At 36.8% G+C, this 16,515-nt stretch overlaps 1 protein-coding gene across 1 annotated transcript in view; it reads left to right on the top strand.

Annotated features, from left to right (window-relative positions):
• LOC149806073 (protein sidekick-2-like) overlaps window positions 1-16,515 on the top strand; it is a 137,248-nt gene that overhangs the window by 107,521 nt on the left and 13,212 nt on the right. The window contains exons 31-35 of the mRNA XM_089950947.1: window positions 2,829-2,957; window positions 4,253-4,426; window positions 6,084-6,200; window positions 14,327-14,498; window positions 15,952-16,093. Of these exons, the coding sequence (XP_089807073.1) occupies window positions 2,829-2,957; window positions 4,253-4,426; window positions 6,084-6,200; window positions 14,327-14,498; window positions 15,952-16,093 (734 nt within the window). The remainder of the gene's footprint in view (window positions 1-2,828; window positions 2,958-4,252; window positions 4,427-6,083; window positions 6,201-14,326; window positions 14,499-15,951; window positions 16,094-16,515) is intronic.

Here is a 16,515-nt window from a genome sequence, read left to right as displayed (position 1 = left end):
TAATATATAATCCTTGGCTAAAAGGGATTAACAGTACATACTATTATTAAGTCAGTGTCTTTTTCTTTGGGTACAGATCTTCATTTTTTGAGATACCCAACTCAGTACAAGAGTCCCCCATTGAGGCCACCTCATCTGGGATGACAAGATGGCTTATAAAATAGATGACCTCCTGCAAAAGGGGTAAATTGGAAAATATGTCCTACTTTGATGCTCAGGGTTGCGAGAGTTACTGATATTTTATTAACAGTTGATGATTTTCTCAAGGAATAAAGAAATCTTGCACAATAAGTCGGCATAGCTTCCATTCTATGTTAGTTGTCTGCTTTCTTGATCATGAATGCAAACTTTCAGGTAAAAGTATTCTAATATTTTCAAAATCAACCCTGCCAAATGCCAACTTTATCTGTGTTAGTCTGTTTCTTATCATAAGCAGCATGTACATTTTAGTGTTGAACATCTTTCTTGCACATAAAGACATAATGATGCAGAAAATGTTTAAGAAATGACAAGTGCCTATATAAATCTGTGTGGTTGTGTCTTAAGTGTCTAAATAAATCTGTGTGTTTGTGTCTCAAGTGTCTGCATAAATCTGTGTGGTTGTGTCTTAATTGTCTACATAAATCTGTGTGGTTGTGTCTTAAGTGTCTACGTAAATCTGTGTGGTTGTGTCTTAAGTGTCTACATAAATCTGTGTGGTTGTGTCTTAAGTGTCTACATAAATCTGTTTTTGTCTTAAGTGTCTATATAAATCTGTGTGGTTGTCTTAAGTGTCTATATCAATCTGTGTGGTTGTGTCTTAAGTGTCTACATAAATCTGTGTGGTTGTGTCTTAAGTGTCTACATAAATCTGTTTTTGTCTTAAGTGTCTATATAAATCTGTGGTTGTCTTAAGTGTCTTTATAAATCTGGTTGTGTCTTAAGTGTGCATAAATCTGTGTTGTGTCTTAAGTGTCTACATAAATCTGTTTTTGTCTTAAGTGTCTACATAAATCTGTTTTATGTCTTAAGTGTCTACATAAATCTGGTTGTGTCTTAAGTGTCTACATAAATCTGTGCTTGTGTCTTAAGCGTACATAAATCTGTTTTTGTCTTAAGTGTCTATATAAATCTGTTTGTGTCTTAAATGTCTACATAAATCTGTGACATTTTGTCCTAAGTGTCTACATAAATCTGTGTGGTTGTGTCTTAAGTGTCTACATAAATCTGTGTGGTTGTGTCTTAAGTGTCTACATAAATCTGTGGTTGTGTCTTAAATGTCTACATAAATCTGTGTGGTTGTGTCTTAAATGTCTACATAAATCTGTGTGACATTTTGTCCCAATGACTCTTCTGACATTTGTTCTATGAGTAGATCTAAGCTTGAATGAAATCATTTTATGGAATGCTTGTTTGCTGCTCTAATAGAAAGACAGAGATGTTGCCAAGATTATTAGCGAATTGTGTATCCAAGGTTCCAAAAGTTCTGTTTGTCTCTGACATGTCAAGTTAATAAATAAATGGTCATTTTAGCTCATTAGTTTGCCATGTCCTGCAAATAGGGCTAGTTTAGTATCTTTGATATACATAATGCAGAGCCACTGTGACATACAATCAACATTCCATGTGCATACACCAATGTCACACCGTAGATTACAATCAATGTTAATATTGTTTTTTATTATATTTAATGCTGAGGTTTATGTTAAAGTTTCTAGATTATGCTCAATGTTGAGGTCATTTTACTTTCTAGCTAAATAAAGAGCCAACTGAGCGGCAGGTGTGTATATGTATGTGTATAGTAACCTGACATCATCAGAAAAAGGTGTGAGTATGTCTGTATGTGTATAGTAACCTGATGTCATCAGAAAAAGGTGTGTATGTCTGTATGTGTATAGTAACCTGGCATCATCAGAAAAAGGTGTGTATGTCTGTATGTGTATAGTAACCTGATGTCATCAGAAAAAGGTGTGTGTATGTCTGTATGTGTATAGTAACCTGACATAATCAGAAAAAGGTGTGTGTATGTCTGTATGTATATAGTAACCTGGCATCATCAGAAAAAGGTGTGTGTATGTCTGTTTGTGTATAGTAACCTGACGTCATCAAAAAAGGTGTGTGTATGTCTGTATGTGTATAGTAACCTGATCTCATCAAAAAAGGTGTCTGTCTGTATGTGTATAGTAACCTGACATCATGAGAAAAAGGTGTATGTTTGTATGTGTATAGTAACCTGACGCCATCAGAAAAAGGCGTGTGTATGTCTGTATGTGTGTAGTAACCTGACATCATCAAAAAAGGTGCGTATGTCTGTATTTGTATAGTAACCTGACGTCATCAGAAAAAGATGTGTGTATGTCTGTATGTGTGTAGAAACCTGACGTCATCAAAAAAGGTGTGTGTATGTCTATGTGTATAGTAACCTGGCGTCATCAGAAAAATGTGTGTATGTTTGTATGTGTATAGTAACCCAACGTCATCAGAAAAAGGTGTGTGTATGTCTATGTGTATAGTGACCTGACATCATCAGAAAAAGGTGTGTGTATGTCTGTGTTTGTATAGTAACCTGACATCATCAAAAAAGGTGTGTGTATGTCTATACGTATGTAGTAACCTGACGTCATCAGAAAAAGGTGTGTATGTCTGTATGTGTATAGTAACCTGGCATCATCAGAAAAAGGTGTATATTTGTATGTGTATGGTAACCTGACGTCATCAAAAAGGGTGTGTGTATGTCTGTATATGTATAGCAAATTGATGTCATCAGAAAAAGAGATTGGTAAAATAGTCATTCTTTGAGTGAAAGACTTGAGACAATTTTGTTTAAAAAAGGATGTATCAATTAACAGGTTCGGCAGGTGCTCCTTACAAACCAACCATTGTGTCGGATGACAAATCTCTGACCATTAAGTGGAAACAAGGTCCTGCTGGCTTTACACCAGTATACAGTTATATCATTCAGGAGAAGAATGACAGAGGTAAGAAATCGTAATTTTTCCAACCAGCCTTTATTGATATTAGAGGAATGCATAAATTCTCTTGATAACAAAACATGTGCATTCATTAGTGTGATAACATCATATCATAAATATTTTTAAACTGTAAAAAATCTTCCAGCAGCCTCACATTGTTAGTAATGTGGGTTTTAAGGTTATATGATAAGTTGATTCCCAGTATTATTAGATACTCATGAATTTATGAAACTCAAAGTATCAGATGAAACTCTTATGCTGCAAGCAGTTGTTGACTAATTTGACTGCATTAATAAATTTAATTTGTAATGATGACATACGATAAATCCTCAACTTAAATGTTTTGTATGGCATTATCATTTTGACATACTTGCTGAATCTAAGGCCTCTGCTTGGTCTCAGACCAGATAGCATGATATCCCTATAGTATGCATCATATTTCATATATTTTGATATGTAGTATGCATCATATTTCATATATTTTGATATGTAGTATGCATCATATTTCATATATTTTGATATGTAAATCGTATATGTTCGTTTTCATTTCAGATTCACTTTGAATTGTTATAACGTGTATTTGAAATACCCATCCTGACCTCTTAAATCTTGAAGTTATAAGTTATTTTTAAATCTATTAATATAATCTGAAATGAGTTACTCATCAAGATCCTCATTTCTTATTTTTGACTTAAATGTAGCTGGGCTAGGATATTCTTATTTTTCTAAAAAGACGTGTTTCAGATATAGCTTTTATTATGATTTTATTTGTCGTTGCATTGCAGAAATATTTGCACAGGATTTTTATTGTAGATTTATCTAGTTTTGCCACATACATTCATACAGTTTCTTAAGATTTCTTAGCAGGAAAGAGTTTTAAAGGAACATTGTCTGTTTTTTTTTCAATTTAGCACATTCTCATTTGTTTTTTGTTTTTCTAAATTATTTTGCATCCAACTTTTAACACCCTTTTCATCTCACCAATAAAGTGTTTATGCAAATTGTTCAGTAAACATTACTAGCCAAGCTCATTTAGCTGCCCAACTTCAGTTATCTGCCACTTTTATTGTACAAGAGTGGACTTAAGCTGATGTTGCACTGCATATAAATTGGCTTTAAAATACATGTATGTTGTGCAGTAGTATTTGTTCAAACAATAAAAAAATAGACAATATGTCCATATTTTCTTATTTACATAAGTGTCTCTAAACAAGCCTATTAATACATTCTTATATGTAGAAAAAATCTCAAGGCTAGCATATGCAAGTCAGAGCTTATAATAAAAGAACATTTCCCTGCAGACAAGCCAGAGTGGTTCACAAGCCGTGAGGTTTCTGATGAACAGATGTCAGTGGATGTCGCACTTAGTGAGCTTGCAGATGGAGTGAACTACCAGTATCGTGTCATTGCCATGAATTCCATAGGAATCAGTGAACCAAGTCCAGCATCAGACCCATTCAAAAAACCACCAAAAGGTAGGGTCTTTTTTTCTCTCTCTTGAATAGAAGCAATATGACAGACTTAGGTATCGCTATGACAGTGGCAACATCATCATTGGAAGTGTTACATCAGATTAAGTTGTATGAAAACTATTATGATAAAGTTACTGTGCTGCTGTCACATGATTTAGCTGTAGCAAGGCAGTGGATTTGGCAGAACTCATAAATGATTGGCCAGGAAAGATTGTATGACAGTAAAATGCAGGCAGTCCACCTAGGTTCATACATTGACAGTAAAATGCAACCAGTCCACGTAGGTGTATAGATTGACAATAAAATGCAGCCAGTCCACGTAGGTGTATAGATTGACAGTAAAATGCAGGCAGTCCACGTAGGTGTATACATTGACAGTAAAATGCAGTCGGTCCACGTAGGTGTATAGATTGACAGGAAAATGCAGCCAGTCCACGTAGGTGTATAGATTGACAGGAAAATGCAGCCAGTCCACGTAGGTGTATACATTGACAGTAAAATGCAGCTTTCAGATTTAATATTTAATGTGTATTTCTCCAAAAGTTTAGAATGGTACCCCGTTAAACAGCAGCCTTTTTGCTTACTTGTTCATGAAGTGGTAAGTCACATGTTAGCTTGCTAAAAATAGATTCCTCTAAATGCTGGGCTTAAAATCAGTAATCATGTCATTGCTGTGTAGGATAACGTTTTCATGATTACTGAAAAGGTATTGAGACTATGTTTACCTTAAAATATTGATCTGATGGTAGGATTCCAGCATTCTGCCTACAAAGATAGCAGCAGCCATATGCATTTGTGAGGAATTTCTGATGCCCTCTTGACTCTGATTGGCTATGAAGTTTCATCTGATAACACTGTCTTGTGCTGTGACATTATGGAAACTTACAGAAAGCCTGTTTTACTAGAGGGGATATTGCCATCAGATGTTACTATGAATTGACCATGCAAATGGTGGTTATTATTCCGGGTATCAGGAAGCATATTGCAGGGACATCCAAAAGTGCTTACCTTGAATTGAGGCATCAAAATATGCTTCAGTTGAAAAGAGGAAGGGGGAGTCCACAGGTGTGTGTGGGGGGGAAGTGTCAACTATATATTTTAAGTGGAACAAAGGTTAGGTCAGGAATGGAAAAAGGGAATGTGACATGCAAAGCTTTCTTACCATTTAGAGCCCTAAGGGTTTTATTATGTAAGGGTATAATATATTACACAACTTAAGTGATTGCAGAAGCTGGACCCCTTGGATGTGGAGATAAGGAAAACCCTCTCTTATACAGAACTTTTGATAAACAGATTCTTTGCATGTTTTACACAAGCAAATTGACTTAAAATGCATTAAAAATTAAAATTAATAAACATTACGCTAAATTTATTTGAAATGTTTAGTCCAAAATTGTCACAAGTCTATTTTATTTATGATGGTACATTCATTCTATATAAACTAAGCTAAAGATACATGTTTTGAGTGTTGCATGCATGTTTAAAGTAATAGTTCTTGATCACTTTGTGAACACTCAGTGTTAAATAGTGTTAAACCCCACAAAACCACACCAAACAGTTGTTTCAGTAAGGATTTTAACACTAGAAAGAACAAAAAATGGCATTATATGTTGCTTTTGAAAGAATAAATATATATCGCAACTGTTTTCTTAATTGGTAGAGGAGACTCCATTTCACTATGAGTGGTGGTTCTTGGTAATCGTGGCATTGGCTGGATTAATAATCATTCTGACCATCATCTCCCTGCTCTGCCTCCTCAACAGAAGGAAAACTGCAAGTAAGTACCATGTTTTTAAATTTTCTCATTTAGTCCTATGTCATGTGTGTTTGATATTAAATTAAACTTTGTCATCTTTTTCTGATACTTTCACTATTCACATATAGTTCTAAAAAGATCAGCTGACATTCGCATTCTGTATTTATGTCAGCAATATGTGGAATTGTCTGATGAGGGTGGACAGCTTTTCTACATGTTTAACACAAGCAAATTCGCACTGTTTATGCACATTTTGAGATGTACCTATGATCGAGTACTACAGATAATACAGGTACAAGACATACATTTCCACATGTACATCATTACAGTTATTTTACATGTACATCATTACAGTTATTTTACATGTACATCATTACACTTATTTGACATGTACATCATTACAGTTATTTGACATGTACATCATTACACTTATTTTACATGTACATCATTACACTTATTTTACATGTACATCATTACACTTATTTTACATGTACATCATTACAGTTATTTGACATGTACATCATTACACTTATTTGACATGTACATCATTACACTTATTTTACATGTACATCATTAGTTATTTTACATGTACATCATTACACTTATTTTACATGTACATCATTACACTTATTTTACATGTACATCATTACACTTATTTTACGTGTACATCATTACACTTATTTTACATGTACATCATTACACTTATTTTACATGTACATCATTACAGTTATTTGACATGTACATCATTACTTATTTTACATGTACATCATTACACTTATTTTACATGTACATCATTACACTTATTTTACATGTACATCATTACACTTATTTTACGTGTAGTTCCATGAAAATTACTTTGGTAACATAACAGAAGTTATTTCTTTACATACTGTTTTCATGCAACGTCTCCCAGAAACACTGACAAAAATATTGACTCACCCATTTTTTAATATAATGGATTATTAGATATGTGATCTATTGGATTATTGGATGTTTGACCTGTTGGATTATTAGATCTGTGACCTATTGGATTATTGGATCTGTGACCTATTGGATTATTAGATCACTGACCTATTGAATTATTATATCTCTGACCTGTTGGATTGTTAGATCTCTGACCTGTTGGATTGTTAGATGTTGGACCTATTGAATTATTAGATTTTTGACCTCTTAGACAGTTAGATTTTTGGCCTATTGGATTATTAGATCTGTCACCTGTTGGATTATTAGATCTGTCACCTATTGGATTATTAGATATATGACCTGCTGGATTATGAGATCTTTGACCTATTGAATTATTAGATCTGTGACATATTGGATTAAGGCTGTTCTATTAAAGCATACATGGGACCAAGGGAAGACACTTTTAAAGTGGCGTACTCACCCATAGATCTTTGACCTATCGAATTAGATTTGTGACCTGTTGGATTATTAGATCAGTGACATATTGGAGTATTAGATCAGGGTCCTATTGGATTATTAGATCTCTAACCTATTGGATATTAGATCTGTTACCTATTGGATTATTAGATCTGTGACCTATCGGATTATTATATTTATGACCTATAATAATATGCGGTATGTTATAGCTCAGCAGCATATGAGATATTTAAAGTACTAGAAAAATACATACACATGACATAGATGCCCACATTAGTATGATGCAGTTGAGAGCAAAGTTTGAAATAAAGAACAGGGATCATTATTCCATAAAATGTTTTCAGAAATAAGTGAAAATCAGACTTGACCTTGGTCAAATATAAAGTTTCATACTAATGTAGAATTCATTCCATTAAGAGAAGCAAAATACTGATGCAATTGAAGGGCAAAGTTTGCTCTTAAACAGGGGCCATAACTCTGTTAAATTTTGTTGGAATTAAACTCTTAGATCATAATGGAAAGCCTAATAGGTTTGAATCCATGAAATCTTTCAGACCATATTGAACAGAAACAAAATTCATGATAAATTGGACTGGTTTGTATCCATGAAGCCCTTTCAGAATTTAATGAACAGAACCAAACTTACTGACAGATTGGGCAGGACACACAAATGCCTAACACCATTTTCCCCCATAGATATAGCGAGGACATAATAAAGCATGTAAAACATTAATCATCATGGTACCTTAGAAATCCAAAGCCCTTGCTGGTCATGGCAACCTTAATAAAGAAAAAGAAAACCTACTGCCTTGTTTTCCTGTGGATGGGTTATATCACTAGACTAGTAGAGTGTCCTGTGTATGGGTCATGTCAATAGACTAGTAGAGTGTCCTGTGGATGGGTCATATCACTAGACAAGTAGAGTGTTCTGTGGATGGGTCATATCACTAGACTAGTAGAGTGTCCTGTGTATGGGTCATATCATTAGGACTAATAGAGTGTCCTGTGGATGGCTCATATTACTAGATTAGTGTGTCCTGTGGATGGTTCATATCACTAGGACTAGTAGTGTGTCCTGTGGATGGGTCATATCACTAGGACTAGTAGAGTGTCCTGTGGATGAGTCATATCACTAGGACTAGTAGAGTGTCCTGTGCATGGGTCATTTCACTAGGACTAGTAGTGTATCCTGTGGATGTGTCATATCATTAGGACTAGTAGAGTGTTCTATGGATCGGTCATATCAATAGACAAGTAGAGTGTCCTATGGATGGTTCATATCACTAGGACTAGTAGAGTGTCCTGTGGATGGGTCATATTACCAGATTAGTAGTGTCCTGTGGATGGGTCATATCACTAGGACTAGTAGAGTGCCTTGTGGATGGGCCTTATCACTAGAACTAGCATAATATCCTTTGGATGGGTCATATCACTAGATTAGTAGTGTCCTGTGGATGGGTAATATAACTTGGAATAGAATAGTATCCTGTGGATGGGCCTTATCACTAGAACTAGTACATTGTCTATGGATAGGTTATATCACTATGTCAGGCAGGCAGAATGTCTGTGACCAAAGCCATGTGTGGTGCTGACTGCTGGATAGATCACAGGCTACTGATTTCCAAGATGAATCTTAGAATTCATTCTCCCAGACGTCCACAGGGTTTTAAAATCCCAAAAGGGACTCAACATCTCCAGGCTGAAAGTCTTCAACACTGAGCAAGCTCTGTCTGAAGCTCTGACAAGCCAGCTGGAAACCCCACATAATCTGATACCAATGAGGTAGAGAAATGCTGGGCGGCGTTAAAACATCTGGTGTAATCTACTGCATCTGAAACCCTTGGCGTCACTGCACAAACGCACCAAGACTGGTTTGACAAGAACTGTGAAGAAATACAGTCCCTGATTGAAGAGAAGCATCGTCTCCATCGTGCATACAACATTGACCCTAAGTCCACAGCAAAGAAAGATGATGTTCAGTCCTTTGCCGACAGACATGATAGGAAGAATTTCAATAATGCTCTTTGTGATGTTTATGGCCTAGTAACATCAGTCACAGCCCCAGTCTTGAGCTCTGATAGCAGCACTCCCTTACCGTGAAGGAGAAGATACTGGATTGCTGGGCAGAATACTTTGACAGTGTCTTCAACAGACCCTCTTCCATCAACGATGAAGCGATCAACCATCTACCCCAGGTGGAGATCAATGAAAGATTGGCTGACCCACTAACAGTGCTGGAAACTCATAAGGTTATTGAGCTCCTGTCTAGTGGGAAAGCTTCAGGAGCAGACTCCATTGCAGCTGAGATCTACAAAGTCTGGTGGGCCTAAGCTAGTGGAAAGACTAATGGAGATGTTCTGTGGGATGTGGAAGCAGAAATGCATACCTCAGGAATTCAAAGATGCATGCATCATCCACATTTACAAACACAAAGGCAATCGCCAATCCTGCGACAACCATAGAGGAATCTCTCTACTCTGTATCGCTGGCAAGGTCCTTGCCAGGCTACTGCTGAACAGACTCACAGAGCAACTTCATCATGGCCTTCTGCCAGAAAGTTATTGTGGCTTCAGAAAGGAGAGAGGCACTATCGATATGATCTTTGCTGCCAGGCAGATGCAAGAAAAGTGTCTTGAACAAAATGTCCAGCAATACACCACCTTCATGAACCTGACTATGGCATTCAACACTGTCAGCCGGGAAGGCCTTAGGAAAATCATGGCCAAATTTGGATGTCCAGAAGTCTTCATTGAAATGGTGAAGCATTTTCATGATGGCATGCTTGCCAGAGTTTAGGACCAGGGTAACTATTCTGAACCCTTTGCAGTTATGAATGGTGTAAAACAAGGATGCGTATCTCTTCAACCTCATGTTCTCCACAATGTTAATGGATACTTTCAAGGACAGCGATGTGGGAGTAGGTCTCACATACTGTTTGGATGGGACGTTGTTCAACCTGAGGAGGCTTCAATCCAAAATCAAAGTCAAAATTGAGAACATTCAAACCTCCTGTTTGCAGATGACTGTGCCCTCAACTCCATCATGGAGGCAGACATGCAACAGAGCATGGACCTTCTTTTCCATAGTGTGCACCAACTTTGGGCTCACCATCTCTACCAGGAAGACCAAGGTTCTGCATCAGCCAGCTCCTGGAGAAGATTACCTGGAACCATCCATCACTGTCAATGGCCAAAAGCTCAGAAATGTAGACAGGTTCACATACCTTGGCAGCACCCTTTCACAAGCAGTCCACATAGACGATGAGATCAACACCAGGATCGCCAAAGCCAGCGTAGCATTTGGCAGACTCCGCTCAAATCTCTGGGATAGGAGAGGCATCAAGCTTGCCACCAAACTCAAAGTCTGCGCAGTGGTTGTTCTCCCCACCCTCCTATATGCTTGCGAGACCTGGACTGTGTCTAGCCGCCATGTTAAAAAACTGAACCACTTCCATATGAGCTCCCTGAGAAAACTACTGAAAATCAGATGGCAGGACAAGGTACCGAACACAGAGGTGCTCACTCAGGCCAGCATGACAAGCATCCACAACATGCTGTGCAAGGCACAACTCTGAAGGGCTGGCCATGTTGTCAGCATACAGGTAGAATGTCTACCTACCTAAGAAGGTCTTCTGTGGAGAGCTACAGCAAGGCAAGAGATCTCATGGTGGTAAAAACAAGAGATACAAAGACACCCGCAAGGTCTCGCTGAAGAACTTAGAAATTGACCCTGACTGCTGGGAGAGTTTCACTGCTGATCGATCTACTTGGTGCAGTCAAGTCAGTGCCAGTGCGGCAGCCTTTGAGCAGAAAAGACTGGATGCAGCTGAGAAACTTGATCTGTGCAAATCCAGGAACAGCAGTTCTGCAGCTCCCAGTCAGCAACCTGTACATCCATGTCCCCACTGCAACAGACTATTCTGGGCCCAGATCGGACTGACCAGCCATCTCCACCCTCCCCCCCCCCCCCAGTGAATCAGTGACATTGAATGGTCCTCTTTGACACCGATTTACGAACATTGCATCTATTACATTGTCTGGTAGATAGGTCATATCACTAGAACTAGTATAATGTCCTGTGGATGGGCCATATCAGTAGAACTAGTGTAATGTCCTTTGAATGGGCCACATCACTAGGACTGTTACATTGTTTAGTGTAATGTCCTGTGGATGGGCCATATCACTAGAACTATTACATTTTGTGTAATGTCCTGTGAATGGGCCATATCACTAGAACTATTACATTGTTTTGTGTAATGTCCTGTGAATGGGCCATATCACTAAGACTATTACATTGTTTAATGTAGTGTCCTGTGGATGGGCCATATCACTAGAACTATTACATTGTTTAGAGTAATGTCCTGTGGATGGGCCATATCACTAGAACTATTACATTGTTTTGTGTAATGTCCTGTGAATGGGCCATATCACTAGGACTGTTACATTGTTTTGTGTAATGTCCTGTGAATGGGCCATATCACTAGGACTATTACATTGTTTAGTGTAGTGTCCTGTGGATGGGCCATATCAGGAGAACTAGTTTAATGTCCTGTGAATGGGCCATATCACTAGGACTATTACATTGTTTAGTGTAATGTCCTGTAGATGGGCCATATCACTAGGACTATTACATTGTTTAGTGTAGTGTCCTGTGGATGGGCCATATCAGTAGAACTAGTGTAATGTCCTGTGGATGGGCCATATCACTAGGACTATTACATTGTTTAGTGTAATGTCCTGTGGATGGACCATATCACTAAGACTATTACATTGTTTAGTGTAATGTCCTGCGGATGGGCCATATCACTAGGACTATTACATTGTTTAGTGTAATGTCCTGTGGATGGGCCATATCACTAAGACTGTTACATTATTTAGTGTAATGTCCTGTGGATGGGCCATATGACTAAGACTATTACATTGTTTAGTGTAATGTCCTGTGGATGGGCCATATCACTAAGACTATTACATTGTTTAGTGTAATGTCCTGTAGATGGGCCATATCATTAGGACTATTACATTGTTTATTGTAATGTCCTGTGGATGGGTCATATCACTAGGACTATTACATTGTTTAGTGTAATGTCCTGTGGATGGGCCATATCACTAGGACTTTTACATTGTTTAGTGTAATGTCCTGTAGATGGGCCATATCACTAAGACTATTACATTGTTTAGTGTAATGTCCTGTAGATGGGCCATATCACTAGGACTATTACATTGTTTAGTGTAGTGTCCTACGGATGGGCCATATCAGTAGAACTAGTGTAATGTCCTGTGGATGGGCCATATCACTAGGACTATTACATTGTTTAGTGTAATGTCCTGTAGATGGGCCATATCACTAAGACTATTACATTGTTTAGTGTAATGTCCTGTGGATGGGCCATATCACTAGGACTATTACATTGTTTAGTGTAATGTCCTGTGGATGGGCCATATCACTAAGACTGTTACATTGTTTAGTCTAATGTCCTGTAGATGGGCCATATCACTAGGACTATTATATTGTTTAGTGTAGTGTCCTGTGGATGGGCCATATCAGTAGGACTAGCACTGTGTTATCATCAGAAGGGAATGCAGATATAATGTATTTTCAAATGCATATTATCTTGTACAAATACAGTGGAGACTTATAAATCCATTGGAACTTGTTTAAACAGTTAGTTGTGTTAAAGTGACAGTTAAAGGAAATTCATATTGTGAGATAGTTGCAGTGTTTGATTGACCTTGACCTTAGGGATGGTTTTATTCAGATGACACGGTTACAAGCATTTCATGATACCTTGTAACATATTTGGACCTCACATTACAGTTAAAAGTTATCTTGAAAATAATACCACTTTTTGATGTTGCATTAGTGAGTGCAAATTTCAGTTAACAGGATTTTGTTTTCCACTAAACAGTATTATTATAAAATATAGGTAATTAGTATAATGATTATTTTTTTGGTGTGTAAATGATGTAGATACATTTGTCTTGTATGTACTCATTAATAGTGGAATTTTTCAGATTCATTGTCAAAATAAAGTAATAAGATGAATTATCATCTTAATCACCTAGTTCCAATCAAAATAATGAATAAAGTTTTAAGAATTTTTCATTTAAGCATATATACTTTTGTTTATTTTTACCATACAAATACTTGGGCAGCGGGGGGGGGGGGGGGCATGGGTGCTTATTTTTCCAAAACCAATCCTGGAGGGTTAGTAACTGCTTATTTTGCTATTTGCACATTTTATCCAGATTTGATGCTGTCATTTGGATGAGTTGCAACACCTCTATGCTGCATAAGCTGTAATAATATTTGTCACATTGTCCAAATTGTTCTATAGTTTTTTCGATCTTTGCCCATTGTGGTCACAAAATTTACTATATTAGCAAATCAGTGATGGATTTGATACACTTTAAATTCATAGATATCATTTTCTGCCCCATTCCTTATGGATTTGATACACTTTAAATTCATAGATATCATTTTCTGCCCCATTCCTTATGGATTTGATACACTTTAAATTCATAGATATCATTTTCTGCCCCATTCCTTATGGATTTGATACACTTTAAATTCATAGATATCATTTTCTGCCCCATTCCTTATGGATTTGATACACTTTAAATTCATAGATATCATTCTCTGCCCCATTCCTTATGGATTAGATACACTTTAAATTCATAGATATCATTTTCTGCCCCATTCCTTATTGATTTTATTAGCCACGTGTTACTGTTCCAAGTTAATGAAACTAATTACAATTTTTACTGTAGAGAAAAAGAAGGCTTCAGCATCGTTAGCAGCATCTCAGTTACGCCAACCAGGAGCCACAACAGAATCAGAAGATGGTGGATTTTCATCAATGGAAATGAGCAGACCTTCGGGAACAGGAAGACAGAACTTTGCCAGAATCGGGAATGGGTCAGCCAAAAATATATATGCAAGGTACATTTATGATGCTTGTTTTCAGTCAGGTTATTTCTTCATTCATGATTGTTTCTTTATGTTCATCTGTCTATGAGAATTATTGGTATGCAGTATGACCTCTTTTTGAGAGAAAAAAATGTCGATGTTACTGTTGGCAGATTCTGCCATTGTAGATTGCCAACATCTCAATGTTTTATAGTAACATTTTTCCAAATGTATCTTTATTATGTCATTAATATCTGCCAGATGTGTCTCTATTTTGTTGTTGTTGTTGTTGTTGTGGGGTTTAACGCCATTTTTCAGCGGCCAGTATTAATGTTGGAGGAAGAACCCGGGCAAATCCTGGAAAGAACCACCGACCCTCGAGAAGCTACTGGCAAGCTTTCTCACATACCCACATTTGCCGAATCCTAGACTCGAACCCACGCAGACAGAGGTGAGATGGCAGTGATCCGTAACGGAGAGCGCTTTCGACCATTCGCCCACTCGGGGCCCCCTCTATTTTGTCATTACTGTCTGCCAGATGTATCTATATTTTGTCTTTACTATCTGCCAGATGTGTCTGCATTGGTCTTTATTATCTGCCAGATGTGTCTGCATTGGTCTTTATTATCTGCCAGATGTGTCTGCATTGGTCTTTACTATCTGCCAGATGTGTATATATTTGCCTTTACTATCTGTCAGATGTGTAGATTTTGGTTATTACTATCTCCCAGATGTGTGTAGATTTTGTCTTTACTATCTGCCAGATGTGTCTATATTTTATATTTTGTCTTTACTCTCTGCCAGATGTGTCTATATTTTGTCAGTACTGTCTACCAGATGTGTCAATATTTTGTCATTACTATCTGCCAGATATGTCCATATTTGTCTGTACTATCTGCCAGATGTGTCTATATTTTGTCATTACTATCTCCCAGATGTGTGTATATTTGGTCTTTACTGTCTATCAATTTCCCAATAATTTTTACTTACATTATGTGAACATCAGTTTATCTTGGGTGGGGGGAGAAAATGCCTTTGTCACTATCAGGAATACAGAATTAATCATTTAGAGGAAAAGTTTCAAAATCTGAAAGATAATCTTCAACAGTTCTCTTAATGTACAACATATTTACAGTCTTTAAATATTGCAAATTTGTTTAAGAAACTTCAACTGTAAAACATAATTTCACAATGCCAAAAATATCTGTGTGATATATATATATATATATATATATATATATATATATATATATATATATATATATATATGTGTATATATATATATATATATATATATATATATATATATATATATATATATATATATATATATATATATATATATGTTGCAACTGAACATATTACCAACATTATATTCCAGGTATATGCTAGATTGGCTGCATTCACAATAATGTACCAAAATATTCTTATTCACATTATGTTCCTTACCAGTAGTGAATAAAAAGACACCATCATTTCATTGTAGGCCTCCTCCACGGCCCAGTCCTGCCAGTGTGGTGTATTCTGATGATGATGACTCAGTATCCAAGCCACCAATCCCTGATGATGATGATGACAACAGTAGCGTTACCACCACTGGCAAACCATCAGTGGCAGATTCCAATGAGGTCAGTTATAGCTTTCTTACATCTCTCTTTGAATCCAGATAAATGAATAAAAATGACTTGATTGTGGTGCAGATTTGCTTCATAGAGAGTTCTTACTGGATGAAACTGATCACATTTCAGAACAAAAACGCTGACATACCAATCAAATCAGTTTCCATTGATATCAAATTTTTTCACTATTTCTTCCTTCATGTTCTTATAAAATAAAATTCCTGACTCCTGTTTAAACAGAAAAATTGATCCCTATCAGATGTGGTGTATGTAATTGATGTATCCAGAAATATTCTATATCTTTTGGCCAGATGTGGCTCCTAGAAAAGTCTGGATCAGGCTGAACAACTTCTAGTATGATCTATGTTGTGGTTGGGTATTTTGAAGCACTTAGATCCAGGGGTATCTTTCTCTTTGCAGATATCCCAGAG

This window comes from Sinohyriopsis cumingii, chromosome 2, assembly GCF_028554795.1.
Source record: "Sinohyriopsis cumingii isolate HCF-2022 chromosome 2, ASM2855479v2, whole genome shotgun sequence".
In the NCBI taxonomy this organism is placed as follows: Eukaryota; Metazoa; Mollusca; class Bivalvia; order Unionida; family Unionidae; genus Sinohyriopsis; species Sinohyriopsis cumingii.
The sequence above is the reverse complement of the archived record's forward strand: the minus strand, read 5'-3'. Positions and strand labels throughout refer to the sequence as shown.